Below are 24,084 nucleotides of genomic sequence, written 5' to 3' on the forward strand. Positions count from 1 at the left end.
TAATACAACTTAAATGCCATGTTTATTCATCTTAGAATTAGAATTTAATCACAAATTATACATTGTTGTAAAGAACATGTACAGTACACTCTATTTTTCAATGTGTCCTCCCTTAAGTGTCACAACAGCCTCCAGGGGCCTGCGGAACGCTTGACAGGTCTTCTTTATGTAGGATGCTGTCATCTTTTCCCAAGATCTAACAATGGACCCTTCCAAGGCTGCCACAGAAGTTTGTGGCTTCTTACAGGCACTGTCCTCCACAGTTGCCCATATGCTATAATCCAGGGGATTGAGATCTGGACTCTGGGTGGCCACATATCACCTTGTCAATCAACTTTTTGGTCGCCACAGATCGGGCACTTCCAGACCTAGGTTTTCGTGAGGCTGTTCCAGTATCTTTCAGCTTCTTTTTAACTTTGTAGACTGCGCAACTGGATATTCTCAGATTTGCTGCAATCTCAGTAGGTGTCAGACCGGCACGCAGCAATTCAGGTACAGCTAAAGTTTTCTTCATTTTCAGCAGAAGCACAGGAATTGTAGAGACGAGAAATTACCAGCTGCATTGAGTGACCTTAATAAATCACTTAAGCATGACAACCTATTTAGATATGTTTCAATGGCTTTTAAACAAGCAGTCAACTGAGTGTAAACTTTTTTTGGGTCACCCTGTAGATTAAGGAAGTACATAACTTAGTTTTCTTGACAGCAGCAGAGTGACATCAGATGCTAAGGAATATTTTCCGACATGTCTTTGACTAGGTTTGAGTGTGTTTGAAATTTATGTAAGGTGTAAAACTTTCCAAAATATACGTCAATAGGCTAACTATATTGCATTGTATGTTATAATTTACAGACTTAAACACTCAATCAGGGGTCTCAAAAGTACAGCCCACGAGCGTGTGTTGTGCCTAACAGGCACGTTGTAACTCAAATATACTGTACATACAAAATTGCATGCTTTTATTTTGACATCGGCGCCATCAAACCGTACATTTGTGATTTGTGTGATCGTGCACTACTGCACTTACATTCGTTCATTTGTCCCCTTCCAGTTAAAATGGATCAGACGTCTAGCACCGTCAATGGCGGATAAATGAGGTAACAAAGAAGTAACCAAAAAATTCCTACCCAAAAACCAAAAGGAAGTGACACCAAATCAACAGAAAGTTACCTGGAAATGCACGAGAGAACAAAAGGAAAGGATCCAAAATTTACAGGAAATGACCCATAAGTAACTTAAAATTACTAGGAAGTGACTGAACGAACATTAATTCCCTTCCTCCCAGTCAAAATGGATTGATGTCTAGCGCCCCAAATCAGCACCTAAATCAGCACTAACAAGAGAAGAGTCACTCACCCGTTCTGGCGTTCATTGTGGCTGATGTACTTTGGTTGTTGCCTTTCATAGCAGAAATACCAATACCATACTCTGTGCCAGGCAGCAGGTCTGAAACACATTGCATGAATTAACATCAGCCACATACAGTGGTATGAAAAAGTATCTAAACCTCTTGGAATTTCTCTAATTTCTGCATAAAATCACCATCACATGTGATCTGATCCCTGTCAAAACCACACAGATGAAAAAACTGTCATCTTTACCTAAAACCTTCCAAACATTTATAGGTTTTCAGATTTAAATGAGGATAGTATGCAAACAATGAGAGAAGGGGGAAAAATAAATAAGTGAACCATCACATTTAATATTTTGTGCCCCCCTTTGGCAGCAATAACTTCAACCAGACACTTCCTGTAGCTGCGCATGAATCTGGCACATTGATCAGGACTTATCTTGGCATATTCTTCTCTCCAAAACTGTTATAGTTCAGTCAGATTCCTGGGGTAACTGGCGTGTATTGCAGTCTTTAGGTCATGCCACAGCATCTCAGTGGGGTTCAAGTCTGGACTGGCTACTCAAGAACATGTATTTTGTTCTTCTGAAACCATTCTGAAGTTGATTTACTTCTGTGTTTTGGATCGTTGTCTTGTTGCACCAGCCATCTTCTTTTTAGCTCCAACTGTCTGACAGACAAACTCAGGGTTTTCTGCAAAACATCCTGATAAACTTTTGAATTCATTCTTCCATTATGATGATTGCAAGTTGTTCAGGCCCTGAGGCAGCAAAACAGCCCCAAATCATGACGCTCCCTCCATAATGCTTCACGGTGGGGATGAGGTGTTGATGTTGGTGAGCTGCTCCATTTTTCATCCATACATGACATTGTGTTTCATTTCCAAAAAATATCAACTTTGATTTCATCAGTCCACAAAATATGTTGCCAAAATTTCTGTGGAGTGTCTAAGTGCCTTTTTGCAAACATTAAATGAGCAACAATTTTTTTTTAATACGGCTGTGGCTTACTCCGTGGAGTCCTCCCATGAACACCATTCTTGGCCATAGTTTTACATATGGTTGATGTGTGTACAGAGATATTGGACTGTGCCAGTGATTTCTCTAAGTCTTTAGCAGACACTCTAGGGTTCTTTTTTACCTCTCTGAGTTTCCTGTGCTGAACTTTTGGCGTCATCTTTGGTGGACGGCCACTCATTGGGAGAGAAGCAACCGTGCCAAACTCTCTTCATTTGTAGACAATTTCTCCGACTGTCGATTGGTGAACATCCAGACTTTTAGAGATGGTTTTGTATCCTTTCCCAACTTTATACAAATCAACGATCCTTGATTGCAGGTCTTCGGACAGCTGTTTGGACTGAGCCATGATGCACATCAGTCAATGCTTCTCATCAAAACAATTCTTACCAGGTGTGTGTTTTCTAGTGGGCTGGGAAGCTTTAAACCACCCATCAGTGATTGGGCGCACACCTGACTCAAATTGTTTGGTTTCAATTGCTCTTTAAGCCTCCTTAGGCAGAGGGTTGACTTACTTATTTTTCCCCCTTCTGTCATTGTTTGCATGCTATTCTCATTAAAATATGAAAACCTATAAATGTTTGGGTGGTTTTAGTTAAAGCAGACACTTTTTTCATCTGTGTGATTTTGACAAAGATCAGATCACATTTGATGGAGATTTTAAGCTGAAATATGAGAAATTTCAAAAGGTTCAGATACTTTTTCATACCACTGTAAATTAAAAAAAAAAAAAAAAAAAAACTTTCAGCAGAAAACGTATCAGCATGATTTTTCAGGAACACATCGGATTATTGATTGCACAAAAATAACAAACACAGATTTGAACAATGCAATTAATGCATCCAAGCAACGGACGCCAGCCTGGAGGTAGAAATTTTATCTCAGTACACAGTGCGATAATGCAAAAAATCTAAGTTAAATCATTGTGCCAAATACCCGCGGGTTTGTTGACAGATACACACACTACACTACACACTTACCGGTGAGAGTGGTCTTGGTGTTGGCTCCCTCATTTCTTGGTACAATGACTTTTTCGTATTGATCACCTGCCAGCGTGCTGTATACCACCTGGTAGGCTTCCACCTAAACGTGCACATAATTAGGGATATTAAAACTATTGATCATTCTTAATGTTTATTTTCAGTTTGAGGATCATTCAGAGCCAGTGCACAGATATAGATGACTTTATATGGTGTCAAATACAGTGGAACCTTTTCAAAGTGGACACATTATGCAGTTGATTTTTTTTTTAATTGCTTGCACGTAAAAAATTGGGTTCCAGGAGTGCCACAATCCAGTGTTGCAACCAAATAAATCTTTTGTGTTATTGTTCGAATGTCTATAGGCAAATTGATTCTACGTTCTAAATTAACATAGCATTTAGTCACACTTTTGTTACGAATAAATCATGTTCAATAATGCAGGAATCCAAACAGAGGGAAGGAGGGCGGCTAAGTGAAGTGAGTCCACAGTCAATGTTACTATCAGTTTTCATGTTCCAAACTCCCGTTTCAAGATTAAAAAAATGAAATCTCTAAAAACTGCAAAGTGCATTAGTATGAGAAAAAATTTTAATAATGTACATCTGCAATACAAATTACTTTGGCTTTTTAGAAATTACAGTTAAGGTGAATTGTTTTACTGTCTGACATTTTTCACAGTAACAAAAGTATATAAAGATACAGTTTTAATCTATTACTGAAAAACTGAAATATTAATTACTCCAAAACTAAGGAGTTTAAGTTTTAATGATACCAATCCATTTTAATGGTTATTATTTCGGACAGGAAATTTATTTCCAAAAGATTGTGTTCTTAGAGATCCCATTGCTTCAACTGATGTATTTACGTTTTGTTTGCACTCTGCAGAATCATGAAATAATTAATGACTGCATGACTGTAACTTTGTAGTTGTAACAATTAATATCTATGGGACCGATAGCTGCAAAAGAGTTTGAGTTATTTAAAATTAGTGTTGCATACTAAAATAGTTGCAGGAACTGCGTTGATAATTCAAATGAGTATCAAGTTTTTTAAAGCTTTTTTCACTTCATGTTATGAAAAATTATTCAGCATATGAAAGATAATACGTACTATAATACACTACTGTATATATACTTATCCTGCTGCCCTATTGGCCATAAACTTTCCCATCGTGCATAGTAACATGACCCTGCTGCGCTGCCGGTCAGAATCTTTCCCACAATGCATGTAACAGTAACATGATTCTGCTCTCCTATTGGCCTATCGTCGATGACATTTTAATTTGGGTGTCGCAGAGTGATAACGTGTTAGGATTTGTATCCTCCAAGTGTGACTCATTCCTATGATTGCCCATTGATTTCACCAGTTGTGCCTGCTCCTTGCGTATCAACCAATTTTCTTCCTCTCGTGTCACCTACCTTTGCCTCATTCTCTAATTACCCCTTGTCTGTGTATATAAGTTCCCCATTTTTGTTCAGTCCTTGTTGCGACATTGCCCATGTCAGAGTTTGAGCCTTACGTGTTCCTGTGCCCTCATCCTACCATGTTTGAGTTCCAGAGTAAGTTGTTTGAGACCATTCTTTTGTTTTTGGATCCCTAATCTTCTGTTTGCACTTTCTCGGTAATCTCAATTAAATCATTTTTGTACCGCCCGTAAGGTAAGGTTCCACTTTGTTGTTGTTGTTGTTGTTAAATGATCTTCCCTTATCTACTTCATTACATGTATTAACAATTAGGTTCGGTATTGAATTGAGTGAGTCAAATGTATTTGGCTATTATTTAAAACTGCTTTTACCCTGATTTTAAAATTTAATGTGGTGTTGTTGTAGTACGTAAAACGTGGTTCCTTATACGGAAAAAAAATCATGATACGAAAACCACTCTGGAACAAATTCATTTCGTATCTTGAGGTACCACTGTTTTTGTCTAGTGACTTTATAATTTATGTCGTACATAGTGTATATCTTTGTATACTTTCTTACGCTCACTCATATTACCTGCGCCTCACTGTTGTCCCATTCCAGCTCCAAGGTGGTGGAGGTCTTAGAGAGGAGACGCAGGTTCTTGGGTGCATCAATCTCTGAGAAGAACGATAAAGCTGACAACGTTGGGGACACTGAGACCAATTCTCAGGGGATTTGAACAAGCAGACATCAGCAATATAATCAGAAACACATGCAGTACAGTATAACCATTATTACATGAATGCATGAACTACTTAAACAAATCATAAAATCTGGGGTGCAAACTTCATGAGAGACTGTCAAATGACCTTCCTTGAACAGCATGGTACATAAGGTCCATATGTCATCAACAGTTCTTTCCCCAAAGGTAGGCTCAGTATAGCATGCAGCATGATTACCACATCTGCTTGCTGTCAGCCCTCACCGGTTGTAAATTCAATGGAAATGGAGCCGCTTGCATTTCCGTTCCTCATGCCGCTCACAGAAACCTCATAAGTGGAAGCTGGACGCAGGACCTTTACGATAAAGAAGGCAGGTTCGTTTTAAATATTAACATGTATCGTATCCTCTGCTAACAAGAACACAACACCATTCCAAAATCATGTCAAAGTTTGTTATGGCGTCTTCCTCTAGCTTGCAGCCTTGAGTGATGTAATATACTGTATGAAACTGATGAAACCTTATCATAGGTGAAAATAAATCAGCATACCAATTACCTTCATGGCTGACCAGTTCCTCCTGCACCCAAGCTTTACTTCACATAAGAAATCCCTTATTTATTCAAATTTAGTAACCGTTTTTATTAGTTAAAAAAACATATATCTTAAGAAGACAATGCTGCACAGCCAGGCAGACTTTTCCAACACTGCTCAGGCAATTGAGCATTTAGATATTTCACTAATGTTTTTGTTTTATACAATATTTATTCAAGAATTCTAACCACTGAGCCACAGCACATTTGTGTTCTTATTCATCTATGACAGTAATATGAAGTGACAGACAGAATGGTCTTTCTCTAGATGGCATAAACTACAGTTCTAGTACAGCATTAAACTTTTTATTACCAATCATCACACAGAATAAGATCTTAGTGTTCAACTAAATCGTCCCAGATTACACACAGCATAAGCGAATTTGCCATAGAAAGTAGCATTAACTAATATGAGACATTAATAAATACTGTAGACTAATCTTATTAAAAAAAAAAAAAAACTGAAATGCAAACTAAACAGTAAAGGGAGTCCTCGGGCTATGATGTCCTCGACACACGACATTTTGACTTTACGACGCCGGGGTCTCGTTTCTGGTCTAGTTTCTGCTTAACTAGTGGATAGTGCTTGTTTGTGTGCCGAAAGTATATTTGCCTTTATTGCCCTCCTTTTTTCACATTATGACCCCAAAGAAGAACCGGGGTCTTCTAGGTTCAGCCAAAAGAATAGCAATTACAATGGAAACGAAGCTTAACATCATAAAAAGAACGGACAAAAGAGAGAGAGACACCAAGGCACACCGGTAAAGATATGCTGCGTTCAGACCAGAGTTCGTCGCGCGAAAACTGCTTGATGGTCAACAAGTGCAGTTTTGTGCCAACAGTCAAAGTCAAACAACTTCCGGTTCAAGTAAGTATTTTGATGTAAACGTCAAATTTAACTGTGAACTTAACTTCAGTGGAAATTATGGTTATGTCACGAGCGCAGGAAAAGAACTCGGTGGTAACTCGTGGACTCCTTCTAGTACCTCTACTTTTGAAACGGAATTTTCAGGTTATGACACGCCTCAATGGAAAAATATTACCTCGTTATGAAATCAATTTTAGGATACGAGAGGCAAAAATATGAGAGGCAAAAATAATGTCTGTAAAAGATACGTATGTGCTTTAAAATGTGCCAAAAGATCCTGCTGTCCTATTGGTCATAATATTTTGTCATTATGCTTTGGTAATGTGATTTTGCCATCCTATTGGCCTATTGTTGATGATGTTTCAATTTGGGTGTCGTAGTATGATGACATGCACAGGCGCAACGGTGTTGTTGTTGTTGTTGCAGTGGACTTCACGTCTTCGCCAAAAGAGCATATGTGTCCTTGCGTTTTTGTCTGGGCGACAGTGTCTATCTTGAAAGAGAAGGAAGATGAGATATTTTATTTTTCTATTTTCCTTTGCATCATGTTCTATTATCCAATTTATTACAGGTATTAACGGTTAGGTTAGGTATATGGAATGACTCAAATGTGTTTGGCTGTTTTATTCCAGTTTTACACAGATAATAAAATTTATAATGGCATTTCAGTTTTGTTTGGAATTGATTAGCGCGTTCAGATGGAGAGCGCATCTCTACTTACGGAATTTTCAAGTTACGAGACTACTTCCAGAACCATTTATCGTAAGTAGAGGTACCGCTGCATTAATAAAAATAGTTTTCTTGGTCATGTAAATACTTTGTTAGCCCGATTAAAAAACAGAAGTACTATGCCTACCATTGATAATACACATCTATAGCAGATTTACCGTGAACATCCCTCCCACTTACCTGCAGGGTGTACTGGCTGAGGGTGGGCTGGAGACGAAAGGTAGTCCGCGGCCCCTCGCCTGACACGAGGCCGTAACGCAACACGATCTGATCAATCTTGGCTTTTGGCAGCATCCACTCTAAGAACGCTACCGTGTCAGACACATCGCGCACAACCAGCTGAGTGGGTCCGTCAATCACTGCAAAACAAAGACGTTGTAGCCAATTAAAAACTATTTATTGACCACGGTTGGTATTTGGTGACATTTGCACCAACTATTAAGCGTTTCACTCTAGTAATTGGGTTGATTAGTGGAAACGCACTAAAGTGTAGCTTACTTGTAGATATGCAGCCAAAGTGCATCGAAATGGACTGGAATTACGTTAATTAAAATTTAATCAGGGTCATAAAGTCAAACTTACATGATAAAAATGTGATTCAAATATATGTACTTGTACATGTATATGGCAGGGGAAACAGACAAGGCTAAAAGAGCAGTTTCTGCTTTTGCACCTCTCTTTAAAATAAACTGCTCTATTTTAAGCCAAAATAACTGTTGTGTTTGATAGAACAATATGTCTATATGCTGCAATAGCAGTTTCATGGCACATGAAGCCCCCAACTATTTTTAATTTGTCTGTTTTACCCTGGAGAGCCCCGTTTACAGACACCGCGCAACCGCTTTTGTTTCAACACAGCCATAAAAATAAGGTAAGTAATTATCTTAATTATCCGAAATGTCCATCATTTTTAGCTTAGAATCATTAATTGATGTCTAATATTTAGTTTATTAAAAAAATAAAAAATAAAGACTTTATGAAATATGAAACTTTTAAATAAATTACGTCAGAATGAAAAAAATAGTGTGTGTAAATAGGTCACAGATATCGACCTCATAACTATCGCTTAGTTGTATTTTTTTTTTTTATTACTGTCGCATTTTCCTCGATATTTTAGATGTTAAATAATCGATCCAAACAAACAAAAATTGGGGAAAAAAAATGTTTAAAAGGGTAAATATTTGAAAAAGAAAATCTGGATCACTCCTTGATGTCTGCAATTTTTGCATTGTTATATTACTGTGTTTCACCCATAAAAACCCGTAAAAAGTCCGGCTGTGACCATTCACAGCTGTGTATTGACACTCGGTGAGACATAGTATACTGAGTTTTTTGATCGAAACAAGGTAAGTACGCAAAAATAACTCGTTAAAATCATGGTGTCTTTAATTAATATTATAGGGTTTACAATTTTTTTTTAAATGCCCTCCTGTTCAAAATGTTTCTTGCCCCAGAAAATTTAGATTGTAAGCTTTTATTTGATGTTTCACAGACGCATATAGTACAAATTGGGGATCTCAAAGCGGAACTTCGTCACCTGAGTGTTTTCCGCCATATATGTACAAGCAAGGGCATAGGGTTTGGTCTCAACATTGGTAGGGACAATATAACAACATAACCAGCATGTACACTTTTTGCTGGGAACAGGACAATAAATAAACCAAGCAGATTGCGTGAATGGCGGTCAGGTCAGGGCTACATTTCTCACGATTATGAACCTTATTAATTGATAGGCTAAATGATCAATGCAAAATAAATATGTATTGACTCATACAAACTTTCATGTGTATTGGTTCAGGTGACACATCGTTCGATTAAAACTTTTGTTTTCAAAAACTGCAAAAGAATCATCTTGAAAACTTCCCAAATTAATTTTCGGATTTTATTACCAAATTTAAATTGCAATATTTCAACATAAATTATATTAACATACAGAACAAAAAATCTCTTTCTTTCTTTCAAATTTCTTTTTATTAGTTTCGCAAAAATACAGAACAACCAAAAAATACAGAACAACCCCCCTCCCCAAACTAAAAAAAAAAACCTTTCAATCAAGTTATCCAACACAACCAACCATGAAGTCTGTCTAATCGTAAACGTCCAAAGAGCCATAGAAAGTTCTTCAGTGCCATCACTCCCAAAACATAATGGTTACAGAATGAAAATAGAATACAATATAGTCAAATGTCCCACCAAATAGGAGCAGCATGGAAAGCGACAGTACCGTTCGCCATCCCCCATAGCTAAATTAACAATATAACAATAACAGTATAACAGTGCATATGTCATTCCTGCACTTGTGTAGCGGTGTTGTCAAAGAATGAAAGAAAAGGTCCCCATGTACTATAAAATTTCTTTTCAGAACCGCGAAGAATATATCTGATTTTCTCTTAAGCGCATCCCTTATCCAATGCGACATTGTGGGTGGGGCAGCCTCCTTCCACCTCAGAAGGACCAAACGTCGCGCCAAAAGGGTGGTAAAAGCAATAACCCTACACCCCCAAGTAGGCAGCCACAGATCCTCTGGTAAAACTCCAAATATTGATATTAAAGGATCAGGAGTGATTCCGACCCCTAACACTTGGGAGGGGGCTTCAAAAATACCCTTCCAAAATGTTTCTAAGCTCGGACATAACCAAAACATATGGATCAGTGTTGCATCCGCCAGCTTACACCTACGTATCACACAAAGGGCTGATTTCTGGAAAGATTCTGGACAATCTTACCTTAGAATAGTGTACCGGGTGTACTACCTTAAATTGAATCAGAGCATGACGAGCGCACATAGATGAATTATGTACCCTACCCAAAACCTTAGACCAACGTCCATCTCCAATTGATGTTTGAAGATCCCGTGCCCACTGGTCTTTGATTCTGGATAAGGACGGAGCTACCATTTGAGAAATTAGATTAAAAATACGCTTAATTACCCTTTCTCTGTCGGATCTAAAGACATAATATCATCTAAAACTGTTGAAGGAGGTTTATTTGGGAAAAGCGGTATGACACTCTTAACAAAGCTTCTAAATTGCAGATATCTAAAATGATGAGAGTTAGGAATGTTAAATCTTTGGAGTAGCTGTGCGAAAGAGGCAAAAATATAATCCACAAAAAAATCATTAAAACGTGTAAGACCCAGGTTGGACCACAAATGAAAGGCTTTATCGACTGTTGAGGGTACAAAAAAGTGATCTGAAGCTGGGCTAAAAAGGCAAGTACTAACTAAACCATATTTTTTCCTAAATTGAGATAGTATCCGAAGGGAGTGAGATAATACTGGGTTAATTCCCGATACCCCAACTGTCAAAGGCAGTGGCGCACCACAGAAGGCGGCTAATGAATTTGGGAGACATGCACATGCTTCCATCTGCACCCAAGTGAAAAAAAAATCTCTTAACTATCCAGGAACGCAAAAAAAAAACATTTGTCTTCAGACCACTCAACATTGTCTGTCTAAATAAATAAATAAAACATAACTGAAAATAACTTCTTAGTCAGGGTGTAACAAAAATTAAAATGGAACCTTCCTTCAAGAAAAACACTACTGCTATTGTCCACAAGCACAGCTAAACAACAAAAAATGCTAACGTTTAACCTCGATTATGAGTAATGTATGATTATCTGAAAGCAATGTCTGCAAATAAAAATATTTTAAACTAAATAATGTAGAAAATAAATAAATACTTTTTAAATAAACGTATGCAATGCAAGTCATCAACCAATCAAATGTGTGTTTGAGGAGAAAAAAAATGGACTGGCACATTCAGCAAGGGAAAAGGGGTAAATGATAATGGTAGGGTCAATTCTATTCTTACAACATATGGGAAGACAATCTAAATTACCTACCGTATGTAACTGAATTCATTATATAATGCACATAAGGTTGGTTTAGAGTTGGTGGGGACAAGTTTAGCATCCTGAAAAGTTGGTAATGTTATGTCCTTACAGTCCCTATGCAAACCTACGCCCTTGTGTACAAGTATATAGATGGATCCCTGCTTTATATGGTTAGTTGGTTAATTAATGTACTTAGAAAATATGACAATTCGCAGAGTAGCTCAATAAAGCATTTTTTCAACATAAAAAAGTTACGTTGTGGTTTAGTGGCATGTCCTTTTACACAGTGTAGTGTATGAAATCCCTCAAGGAATTAAAAATTCTTTCCGTCTTTATAGGCGCTTCTTCAACACTCAAAATGGGCTCATTTCAGCGAGGCAAATGATGTGTGTAGGGTGACCTTAATCCTTGATCCATAAGGCATTTTGATGGGAGTATCACAGGCATTCTGCTTCTATAAAGAAACTTGTGATCTATTTAAAATTGTGAGGTGACAAAAATGCTTCAATTAAAAGATTTGCTGACTTTCTGATGACCCATTTTACCACCCCATTTCAGGTGTAAAATATTTGCTGAAATTAATATTGTATTTCTTTTTAATTTGGGATATTCCAAAGGTTTTATACTGAAAAACCACTGACAGTTTATGAGTTGGAAAAAGAAAATTGAACATAATAACAATTCTGAATGAAACGTTAGCCAATTTGTGTTAACGTGCTCCACTTTTATCAAATTCAATGGTCCCAGTTATCATCTTGACAAATAGTGGCAACCTATTAAATTATGTGTGTTCTTTCAAAGATTAAGTAGATACAACGAGGGAGGAAGACTGTTTTGTCTTTTCTTGCTATTCCTACACACCACATGAATTTTTGATGGAGAATTTAAATTTTAAGACAACGTAAAACAAAGACGTTAAACCTGTATCAATATGTCTGATATCACAGTAATCAAAGTTTTTTTTTCTCAGGAGGAGAAAAATGATCTTTTTGTTGTCAGACATTTGCTCATTTCAAGTGGATGATGAGGCCTTTTAATGGAAATAGACAAAGTGCATATTCGAGAGGAGGCCAAAATAAGACAGTGCTGAACTGAAATTAAAGACAAAAAAAGACTTGAATCCTAATCGATATTGAAAAGTTATATTAATTCGGGAGTTCAGTTTTAGATAAGAAACTTATTAATCTACACTTCAAAAGGCAAATCTCTGCCTGATCGAAGTGCAAGCTATCCTTGCAAGCTAGCCTTGCAAACAAAACAGTACTTCCCGATTCAGTGATTCATCATGCAGTACTGCTTTGTAAACTTCAACTATCCTACCCCTTCCCCGGTCATCGGATGTGCGAGCCAATCGGGAGAATAAGGAAACTATCTGGTTGAATACGATGTTGGAGTGCAAAGTGTTTTTTGTAAATAGGTCAATTTCTAAAGTTTTTGTCAGAAATACAAGTACTTTTTTCATCAAAAGAAGAGGAAAGAGTCACTTTTCTCGAAGGAAATGATATTTTTACTATATGGTCCTTCTCAAAAAAATAGCATATTGTGATAAAGTTATTTTAAAGTTTATTATTTTCTGTAATGTACTGATGAACATTAGACTTTCATGTGTTTTAGATTCATTACACACAACTGAAGTAGTTCAAGCCTTTTATTGTTTTAATATTGATGATTTTGGCAAAAAAGTCAAGAAAAAACAAAAATCCCTATCTCATAAAATTAGCATATCATGAAAAGGTATTCTAAAGGAGCTACTCACCTAATCATCTGAATCAACGAATGAACTCAAAACCCCTGCAATAGATTCCTGAGGCTTTTAAAAACTCCCAGCCTGGTTCATCAAAACCACAATCATGAGCAAGACTGCTGACCTGACTGCTGTCCAGAAGGCCATCATCAAGACACAGAAAGAAATTTCTGAGCGAATAGGCTGTTCCCAGAGTGCCTTATCAAGGCACCTCAGTGTGAAGTCTGTGGGAAGGAAAAAGTGTGGCAGGAAACGCTGCACAACCAAAAGAGGTGACCTCACCCTGAGAAAGATTAAGGAGAAGGACTGATTCGAGACCTTGGGGGACCTGCAGAAACAGTGGACTGAGTCTGGAGTAGAAACATCCAGAGCCACTTCAAGCAACGTCAAGCCACTTTTGAACCTGAAACAGCGGCAGAAGCGCCTGACCTGGGCTACAGAGAAGCACTGTTGCTCAGTGGTCCAAAGTACTTTTTTTCAGATGAAAGCAAATTTTGCATGTCATTGGGAAATCAAGGTGCCAGAGTTTGGAGGAAGACTGGGGAGAAGGAAATGCCAAAATGCCTGAAGTCCAGTGTCAAGTACCCACAGTGAGTGATGGTCCAGGGTGCTATGTCAGCTGCTGGTGTTGCTCTACTGTGTTTTATCAAGGGCAGGGTCAATGCAGCTAGCAATCAGGAGATTTTGGAGCACTTCATGCTTCCATCTGCTGAAAAGCTTTATGGAGATGAAGATTTTCATTTTTCAGCACGACCTGGCACCTGCCCACAGTGCCATAACCACTGGTAAATTGTTTACTGACCATGGCATTACTGTGCTGAATTGGCCTGCCAACTCTCCTGACCTGAACCCCATAGAGAATCTTTGGGATATTGTGAAGAAGTTGAGAGACACCAGACCCAACACTGTAGATGAGCTTAAGGCTGCTATCGAAGCATCCGGGGCCTCCATAACACCTCAGCAGTGCCACAGGCTGATTGCCTCTATGCCACGCCGCATTGAAGCAGTCATTTCTGCAAAAGGATTCCCGACCAAGTATTGAGTGCATAGCTGATATCATTAATTGAAGGGTTACTTTTTTTTGTATTAAATAACACTTTTTTGTATTGTTCGGATGAAATATGCTATTTTTTTTAGATGGGGATTTTTGGTTTTTCTTGACTTTTTTGCCAAAATCATCAATATTAAAACAATAAAAGGCTTGTACTACTTCAGTTGTGTCTAATGAATCTAAAATATATGAAAGTTTAATGTTTATCAGTACATTACAGAAAATAATGAACTTTATCACAATATGCAAATTTTTTGAGAAGGACTTAATGTGGCTTAATGTGGATTGGTCGCCTTCTGATGGCAAGCCAATCAGCGGAAAGAGGCGGGAGCTAAAGACGTGAACGGGAAACGACTATCTGCTTGAATTCTATTTCGGAATCCAAAATGGCTTTTGCAGATGGGTCAGTTTCCCCAAGTGTTGTCTGAAATACACATAATGAGCAAAAAACTTCACAGAAAGCTTTTTTTTTCACGGGAAACAATGTCTCAATTGGATCTTTCCCAGATTGATATGTGGATAAATGGAACAATCAATCTGTTATGCAGGGTTAAGTGCAAGGTATTATCACCAAGATACTACTTACAAACGTCTCTACATACACTATTTTCAAGTTACGACATGTTTAAACAGGGAAGTATTGCCTCGTATAAAAGACATTTCAAGTTAGGCAAAAATTATACAAACTTATGGTCTGGTTCACAGTAAACTGTACGGTATAGTTATTGTTGCCAATTATAACTGTTTTTCCTGTGTGTGTGGCCTTTACCATTGTTGGTATGAAATTGCTTTTGGTTTGGGTGTTACCGGTGGTAACTTCATCACAAGGGACAAAATTTGTTTAAAAAATGTATATGAACAAAAACTGCTGTAAACAAAATTGTTTGAACTGAATTTTTGTTGCCTATATTTTTGGAAGTAAGTAGCGATTTTTTTTTTTTTGTTCTTATATTCTCTTATTATATGAGAATAGGGGAGGGATTAAATAAATTTTCTTCTTCCTGCTCCTTTTCAGGCATGTAGTTGATGTTGCAATGTTGCTTAATTTTTTTTTTTTACTGCTCTTTTTTATATTATATGAGCTGTATATATTTGTTGTCTTGACAAGAACAGTCATGGCCTGAAATGAATAAAATTCATTCATTCATTCAAAAATAATAATAATTTTAAAATGTGTATTCAATGTTATTTTTGTATACTAACAATTTGCAAAGGATAATTTACCGTAAATGTGATGATTTTTAATTTAACACGGAACTTTATGGAGACTGTTGCAGATTTTGTGACAGGTAGCAAACCTTTTCCAAGGTGACAATTTGAGACATTCAGTGCCACGATGGCATTTTTTTTTTTAAGCTCTTGTGTGTTGTTGACCTGGGAGGGAACTCGAGGGACTGGTGCGTTTCGTACAATACAATGTGCAAAAAGGTAACCAAGCTCTTTTTCTTTTCACTTCCCTGGTGGAAATAAGTCCCACATTCAAGTTTGACATATTGTAGGTCCACCTTCTTGCTTGATGTAATCACAATTGGGCCCTAGGGCCTCGTCCTAGAAAAAGAGCCCGAGGAAGACAAGAAGCCAAGAAGCAACCCTCTGGCTTTTTCCTCGGACACCTCATCATACTTCTTGTCTCAGCGGAAGAATAAATCATTCTCATAAACAAGCAAGTGCCTTCAAATTTGTCTTAACCCTCTTACGTTAACCAATCAGGTGTCTTCTCACGGTCATGAAATATTAATGAGCAAGTGGAATGAATTATTTACAGATACTTAATTACTGCTCATAACTTGAACAAAATCTTGACAGAATATTGATAGTGTTTGGAGTACAGACATGAGAGACTGATATTTGATGAACAACCATGGAACCAAATCTATTAGAGATGTCTTCATGAAGCCAGCTGGATGAGGAGGAAAGTGATACATCACTGAGACAGCAGCAGCTCATCAGTGTATGTGTATAACATTAAATATTGATATGATACTACCTTTACTGGTATGGAATGTGATTTGTAGGTAGACAGATACTGTAAAATGTATTCTGAATGAAGAAACTTAAATCCTATTACATTCTTTTTATTTATTGCTGATATTCCAGGCGGCACGGTATGTCAGTGGTTAGAATGCCTTTCTCACCGTTCTGAGATCAAGGGTTAAATCCTGGGCTCTAGACATCTGTGTGCAGTTTGCATGTCCTCCTAATGCCTGTGTGGGTTTTCTCCAGGTACTCAGATTTCCTCCCACATCCCCAAAACATGCATGGTGGTGGATTGAATGCTTCAAATTGTCCTGAGGTATGAGGATATGCATGAATGGTTGTTTGTCCCGTTGTGTCCCACAATTGGCTGGTAACCAATTCAGAGTGTACCTTGCTTAGGATAGGCTCAGGAACCCCACGACCGAGACAAGCGGCACGGAAGATGAATGAATGATGTATTCCTATAATTCCATTCCTTTGCTTGCAGAACTAAAATCTTTATAAGGCAAGAGACTATACTTGCTCATTTAAAAAATACTTTAACAAATAAAGGACTGGCGTTTACATACTGTAAGTGGACATTACATTTTTGGTCATGGTTGGTCTAATGCATAAATACAAGTAAAATAATAAAATACTGAAAATAATCATTTAAAAAAAAAAAAACATTGAAAAGTCATAAAAACAGGAATACAATCTGGTTATGGTTCGAATAAAACGTTATAGCTGATTTTTGTATTTATTTGTTTTAAATTTCATTATAGTTAACTCATTGCCTGTCATTGACAATGGTGGATGTCCAATTCATTTCAACTTGGAGGACCGACTGTGAATGCTCATGTTTCAGTGCCCTGGACGGCGCTGAACGTCCAATCCATTTCGACTGGCAGCAATGGCACATGCATGTCCTGCCAGCCTGTTCAGTCCAAATGGACTCAAAAAGTGCTTGATAATATTCAGCAAAACATTCGGATGCACAGTGTCTTTTTCAGAGCATCAGTCTAACATTCAGACACAAAATATTTTGAGTGTGACTGCTAATGGCAGCAATGGCACCCATCATTCGCTGCCAGCGTCTTCCAGTCTAAACTGATTGGACGTCTAGCACTGTTCATGGCGGCCAATGAGGTACATGAGTACGTAAACATACTGTTAACAACAGGCGTTGCAATTATGTTGACAATATCGAAAATTAAAAATGTACTGCCCAGTAGGATGTGAAAATTAATAGTTTTGTGCATCAGATTTAGTACCTACATGTTGTGACAGTAGCTGTAACAGGCTGGCTGCGACCTTGGTCTCTGAGCGCCACCAGGTTCACTGTGTACTCCTCTCCTGGTCTCAGACCAGTTTGTACAAAGGAGGTGATGGTGCTGGGCAGCTGGGCGGTCATCCCACCGTCATTGTCCTGCAAGTAGAAAACAAAATAAAGTACAGGACATCTGATTGGACAGAAAAATATTAAGCTCAGTGTCTCATGCCAATATGTAATTTGAGCATTTCGTTTTTCAAAATAAAACAAAAAAGCTAAATAATTACTTGGTGGTTTAAAATAATAAATAGGGGGGAAAAAGGGTAACGACGTATTTTCTGATTTTCTGCACGGACGTAAAAATATATCAGGATATTTGGACGTTTATAACGCAGTTTGTTATGTCAACATTGTTCTCTACTCTGACCATAATTAGTTTATTGTTTTCTTTTAATACAATGCGCTAGTGAGTTGAAAGTTTGCCTTTTGTCCACTCTCCTTGTTGTGGATGAAAACGACATAACTGACCATTACCGTATGTATTTGTGTATAGGTCACTCTGGCAGATTGATCACACCCCTAGTTTGTTGGTAAAAAAGTAGGTATTTTAAGTTGACCCTCATATAGGTCACACTGCAATATAGGAGATTTTGGGGCAAATTTTGGGACCATTTTTCGACACCGCTATGAGTGGAAGGAATACAACTTGGTACATTTTTATCATTTATTATTAAGTAACAACTTACATAGATAGTAAAAACAATGCTGATGTTGTAAATATATTAAGTTTCTAGTTTTTGTTTGTTGACGGTCTTAACTTTCTGAACTGTCTTACGGTAACTCTTCCTCATTATCTTGCATGGAAGCCCTCAAATTCCTCTAAGAGATGGAAACATAATTTTTCATTCTCATAGAGGAGTGGTCCCCAACTGATGAACCGCTGACCGGTACTGCAATCGGGCCTGTGGCACTTGACACAACAATATCACTGTCTACTCTATGGACTAATCCCAGTAAAGATTTGCATAGGTCGCCATCTAGATGTTGGCTGCAATTACTAGGGTGTTTGCACACCTATATCAGCCCAGCCCTGGTCAATGTAAACAGTAACTTTAGCTGCTGTTGGATGTGCGCTGCGGACAGCGACGTCTTTGGATAGCTTTATTACAGGGAAAAGGCCACCTGCTGAGCCAGAAGAGGAGCCTACAACCAAGTCCTTTCTGCTTAATATGTGGCTAAAAACTAGCAAACAAGGCACCAAAAGCAAATGCACTGAGAGCGTCATACCTCATGGCGAACCGTACTGCTAAAGCTAAGAGACCTTTCACGATTGGAGAAGAGCTCATTATCCTTGCGACCAACAATATTTGCCGATATGTTTTAGGAGAGGTCGCTGTTAAAAAAATATTGATTCAGTGTATGATGAGTGACATTTTCCCTGCACCCAATCTTGGTTTTTAGCCTTGACGTGTTATTTTATATTTACTGTCATTTTCTGCCACACCTTTCCGGTCCGTGAAAATAAGCCGCACATTACACCGGTCCGTGGTGCAAAAAAGTTTGGGGACCACTGTCTTAGAGCACCCTCGAGGTCGCTAGGCGACATTGTTTCTTGTAAAAGGCAAGATGGCTGCATGACGAGTTTAAACTTCAGCCGTGATGTTGATCTTTATTTTTTCCTTGGGCAAGTTTTGTTTGCAAGTACTGTTTGTCTAAAGTACTGTGCACGTTTTTGTTGTTTCATTTTTTTATATAAGACATTTGTAGTTTATTTTAAGCGTAATTGTCTGTATAGTTAGCATTCATAGCTAATGCTAAGTTTTTTGCTTTTTCAGTTTTATCTACCTAAATTTCGCAATGGTAAGAGCGAAGACGGCATATCAGGCGTACAGGTTGCACCCGCATTTTTGAGTGAAAAATGTTGGTTAAAAAAAATTGTAACATATACGCGAGCATATACGATAGATTGGTTTTATAATGCAGGCAAAATTGGAAAGAGGACTTTTTGTTAGTTTGTTTGGTTATTTCAGTGTGGTTTTTGGCAGCCCTTTTAATTTTTTGTCTAATGCCCCTTTCCCACTGAAACTAGTGGGTCAACGCGCGTTTTTTCCAAGCCGATACAACCCACTAGCAATTGGCATTTGACACCTTTCCCATTGACAAAAAAAGCCGTGTCTTTTTTTTTTTCACCAGTCTAACCCCCCACCCCTCCTCAGCCGAGCATAAGGTTACGTGACGTCACCACGCTAAAATGCGCGTTGACAATTCATTCAGATCAAGGAAGTAAACAATGCAGAGCAACATGGAAGCTTCCTTTCCGTTTGTGTTCTCCGTTTTCATGCTTCTTACTGCACTCAAAATGATCGAAATGCAGCAAAGGATTAACACTCTGCTTGTGGTGAGGCAACGTAGGCGACGTGAATTCTTCTTCTTTACTAGCTTTGTTATGAGCATTGACGTAACTACGGTTGTGGGGCGTGTTAAATGGGAGGCGACTGGCACGTTGTTATGACGCATCATGTAAGAGCCTACGTCACCACGTAGATTAGGGTGTTGACTGTTGACCCGGGGTTTTGCTTTCACACTGCATGATGATTAGAGCCGAGGTGATTTTAACGCGGGTCGCTTGGCGGGTTGATTGACACGGGTCGAGGCCGGTCGCTGCACCTTTCCAACTGCCACCAAAAGCCAATTGTTATTGGGTTGACACGGGTTTTTGGGCCAGTGGCAAAGGGGTATTAGTCATGGTTTAGTCATTTCAAAATGTGTTCGTTTTCATCTAGTTTTAGCTGACAGTTACTCAAACTGTTTTCGCCAATAAAATCCAAAAGTTTTTGTCCAAAAATAAATAAAGGTTTCCAACAATTTCGAATGAACATAGAGAAGCCATATTATTAAGGACAAAAAAAACAAAAACAAAAGGGTTCCAGCACCTCGTGAGGATAACCGGCATGGAAAAAAGTCCAAGCGTTTAAGAGAATGCTTGCCACGTTAAGGTTGTTGGTAATGCTAATGTGAATGCTATGCTAACACGACAAGTTGCATTTTGTGTGTGATCACTCAGCACAGACCTTTAAAGGCTAAAGCAACAATGCATATTCTCTCTTGCCAAGCTAAGCAAACACATCTTACCATGTTTCTAAGCAAGCAAGGTGAATTGCATCCTAGTTTGAAACACACCCACCCTAAACTAGGGTGAGGGGAGTGAGGGACAGCCACAGCATAGGTCACATGTGTAACACGACCCAAACACTGTTGTGATGCAAGATGACATATTCCACATACTATATGAAAATGTCTTGCTGACCCACACATTGTGAACATAGGACATAAACTACAGTATGTCACATTTTCATCTCTTAAGACGAAAACTGGCATTGGTCTCGTTATGTTCTAGTCTCCCAAGCCACATTTTTAGCTTGTCTTCGTCACGTCAGCGTCATGAAAAAAATTGTTGACGAAACATTTTCGTTATCGTCATTTTCGACGAAAACAACACTGGTTTATTTGTTTGTTTTTTGGGGGGAGGTTGTTTTTGTCATTTTTTATGAGGGGATATATCAATAAAAGAAGTCATTATTTTTGTTTTGTTCTAGCTATATCTTCACAAATTCATTCTTTACAGAATTTTGGTCGATTATTTTTATAACAGTACTGTCTTCCCACTATCTGCGGGCATTTATGTGCTGAAGTGCTTTATTTAGACAAAAGTATAATGTGATCATCTTTCACAGCACACTAATGCTCAGTGGGACACTGGTTGAAAATCACTCATATATACAACACAGTTATTGCTACACTCCCAGCTTGAGGCAAAGTTAGGTATGCACTCTCTTCTGACGGACAGATGTTACACCTACATCGCCTTCTCAAAAAGCCCGGTAGATGAAGGCTCATGTTCTGGGACGTAAAAGGCATAATTACATATACAATCTGTCTAAATTAATCACTGCAAGCTTCATTGCCAGTATGTGAAGCAACAACATCCGTGATATTTCAATAACAAGCTGTGCCCAGTCTCAGACAGACAAGGCTAAGTGATACAAAATGATTCTGCATAACAAGGAGACTCCGATTTTCTGTTACATTGCGCTTCTTTACTCAGCCTGCAACTTTAATGATGAAAGGGAAATTAAAGTTGTATTGTGCTCATGTGTTTTCACTGTGAGAGATTTATTCATGATTTTTTTCCAATCCAGGGGAGATTTGTTGACACTTATGGCAGCATTTTTTGTTCATCTATTTAAAAGAGAAAGGTCAGCTTTGGATACGTTTTAAGAAAAAAAAAGCGAGACAACACAATGTGTTTTGATAATGGGCTACAATATAGTTCAGAATTATAGATCAGTATAAGACTCAGTTTTAAGGTCAGAGTTTTGTTCAGTAAAGAAAGTTAGAAGGGAAAAACAGGTTACTTCTTGTGTATTCAGGAACACATTCAATGACATTTGAAATTAACTTCTGGCGGCAATATTTTTCTACTTTGCGGGAAATAGTAATAACTTAAACAGTCTCAATTTGTATGCAATAAAAACAATAATAATGGAATTTGTTGCCGTTTTGGCTCCAGCTTAAAAGCCCTTTAGTTGCAAATGTTTTATTGTGCTGGATGGTGAGTTTGTACTGTGCTACTTTAAGTGCTGCACTGTAATCCATCTAACATAATGCTGTTTCAAATGCATAACAGTTTTAACATTCCACCCAAAATGTATTGCAAGCCATGGTGACATTTCATTATACTGTATTTGCTTATGTTCTAAGCAATTTAGTTTAGTTAGAGGTGGTATGAGCTTCATTTGTACCCAGCAAGGGCATATGTTTGGTCTCAACATTGGTAGAGACGATATAACAGCATAAACTGCATGGGGATTGTTTTTACTGGAGACGGGACATTAATAAAACCAAACAGATTACTGAATGTCAGGGCTACATTTCCCACAAATATGAACCTAATTATTTGGCAGGCTAAATGATCAATGCAAAATCTGTATTGACTCATACTAACTATCATGTGTATTGGTTCAGGTGATACAACGTTCGATTCAAAACTACGAAAAACGTTTTGAAGTGCATTTTCCTTTATTAAGAAACACGTGGAGCTATCCAAGAATGGGTCCACATCTGGGGGACACTGGAGCACTTCTAAAGTATTGTAATATAAAAGCAATTTGGGTAAAAAAATTGTGGAAAAAAATCTGAGATATCCCTGGGCCGATCTACATCTGAGGCATTCTAAACTACCCAAAGTCTCAAACTAAGTACAGCGATACCTCAGCGATACACTAACGTTAAAAAGTTTGGGCTTGGACCCCTAAACTTTTGAACAGTAGTGTATGTTAATTTGTTCCAGGACCTTGTTTGTAAATCGAAATGGTCGTATGTCAAGCAGGATTTTCCCAAAAGTTGTTATTAGGGCTGTCAAACGATTAAAATTTTTAATCGAGTTAATCACAGCTTAAAAATTAATCAATCGTAATTAATCGCAATTCAAAACATCTCTAAAATATGCCATATTTTCCTGTAAATTATTGTTGAAATGGAAAGATAAAGACAGATATATACATTCAACATACTGTACATGAGTACTGTATTTGTTTATTATAACAATAAATCCACAAGATGGCATTAACATTATTAACATTCTTTCTTGAAAAGGATCCACAGGTAGAAAGATTTGCAATTCTTAAAAGATAAATGTGAGTACAAGTTATAGTAATTTTATATTAAAACCCCTCTGTATGTTTTTTTTTAATAAAATGTGTAAAATTTTCAATCAAAAAAATAAACTAATAGCTCACCATTATGTAAAGTAGTGATTGAAATACAGCATAAGGTATCAAGGGCGAGTTTTGAACTAATTAGAGATCTAGTCGAGTTTTTCTAGTGCATTTTGCCCCTTGACTGACGCCGTAGTTTCCGGGTTCGTTGTACCTTACGCTCATTTGAGAGCTGACTTCACAACGTACAAGACCTCTGATAGTTTTTATATTGTGACTAAATATTGCCATCTAGTGTATTTGTTGAGCTAAACGAAATGTTTGAATAGAGTTTGACCAAAGTCTGAGTATTATTTTGCATAGCTATTTTGATTGGGAATGCCAGTTCTCTTTGCATTGGGCGCTTTTCTTTTTGCGAACATTTTTTTTTTGAGTGATAGGAATATTATTTTTGTTGTGCTTTCAGTAATTGATACTGTAGCGACTTAACTGTTCCGCCCAAATGCATGATGGTAAGTTGGGCAACCATGACTGTCAGTGGTGGCCTCAAATGGTATATCTTCTCTGCGTCGTGTTCAATGCAGGGTGTTAAGGAAATGATTATCTCCTGTCATTCTTCCTCACGTCGCTCGCCGCAGGAGTTATAATTGTTGTGGAGGAGATGCCAAAGTTTATGCCAATAAATAGTGCGGCCCCAATTAATGCCTGTGTCCACTCCACTCACTTGCAGCAATGCATGAGTGGGTCGTTCCGCGCATGCGCTTAATGCGTTAAATATTTTAACGTGATTAATTTAAAAAATTAATTACCGCCCGTTAACACAATGAATTTGACAGCCCTAAT

At 37.9% G+C, this 24,084-nt stretch overlaps 1 protein-coding gene across 3 annotated transcripts in view; it reads right to left on the bottom strand.

Moving 5' to 3' along the window:
* tnr (tenascin R (restrictin, janusin)) overlaps positions 1-24,084 on the bottom strand; it is a 404,554-nt gene that overhangs the window by 110,291 nt on the left and 270,179 nt on the right. For 2 of the 3 annotated variants that reach the window (XM_057857036.1, XM_057857034.1), the window contains exons 12-17: positions 17,530-17,680; positions 7,844-8,022; positions 5,740-5,830; positions 5,349-5,449; positions 3,349-3,451; positions 1,358-1,447 (exon numbers count right to left, since the gene is read on the bottom strand). In XM_057857036.1, coding sequence (XP_057713019.1) covers positions 1,358-1,447; positions 3,349-3,451; positions 5,349-5,449; positions 5,740-5,830; positions 7,844-8,022; positions 17,530-17,680 — 715 coding nt within the window. The remainder of the gene's footprint in view (positions 1-1,357; positions 1,448-3,348; positions 3,452-5,348; positions 5,450-5,739; positions 5,831-7,843; positions 8,023-17,529; positions 17,681-24,084) is intronic. The other variant, XM_057857035.1, reaches the window with a different exon arrangement.

Source organism: Corythoichthys intestinalis, chromosome 14 (genome assembly GCF_030265065.1).
Source record: "Corythoichthys intestinalis isolate RoL2023-P3 chromosome 14, ASM3026506v1, whole genome shotgun sequence".
NCBI lineage: Eukaryota > Metazoa > Chordata > Actinopteri > Syngnathiformes > Syngnathidae > Corythoichthys > Corythoichthys intestinalis.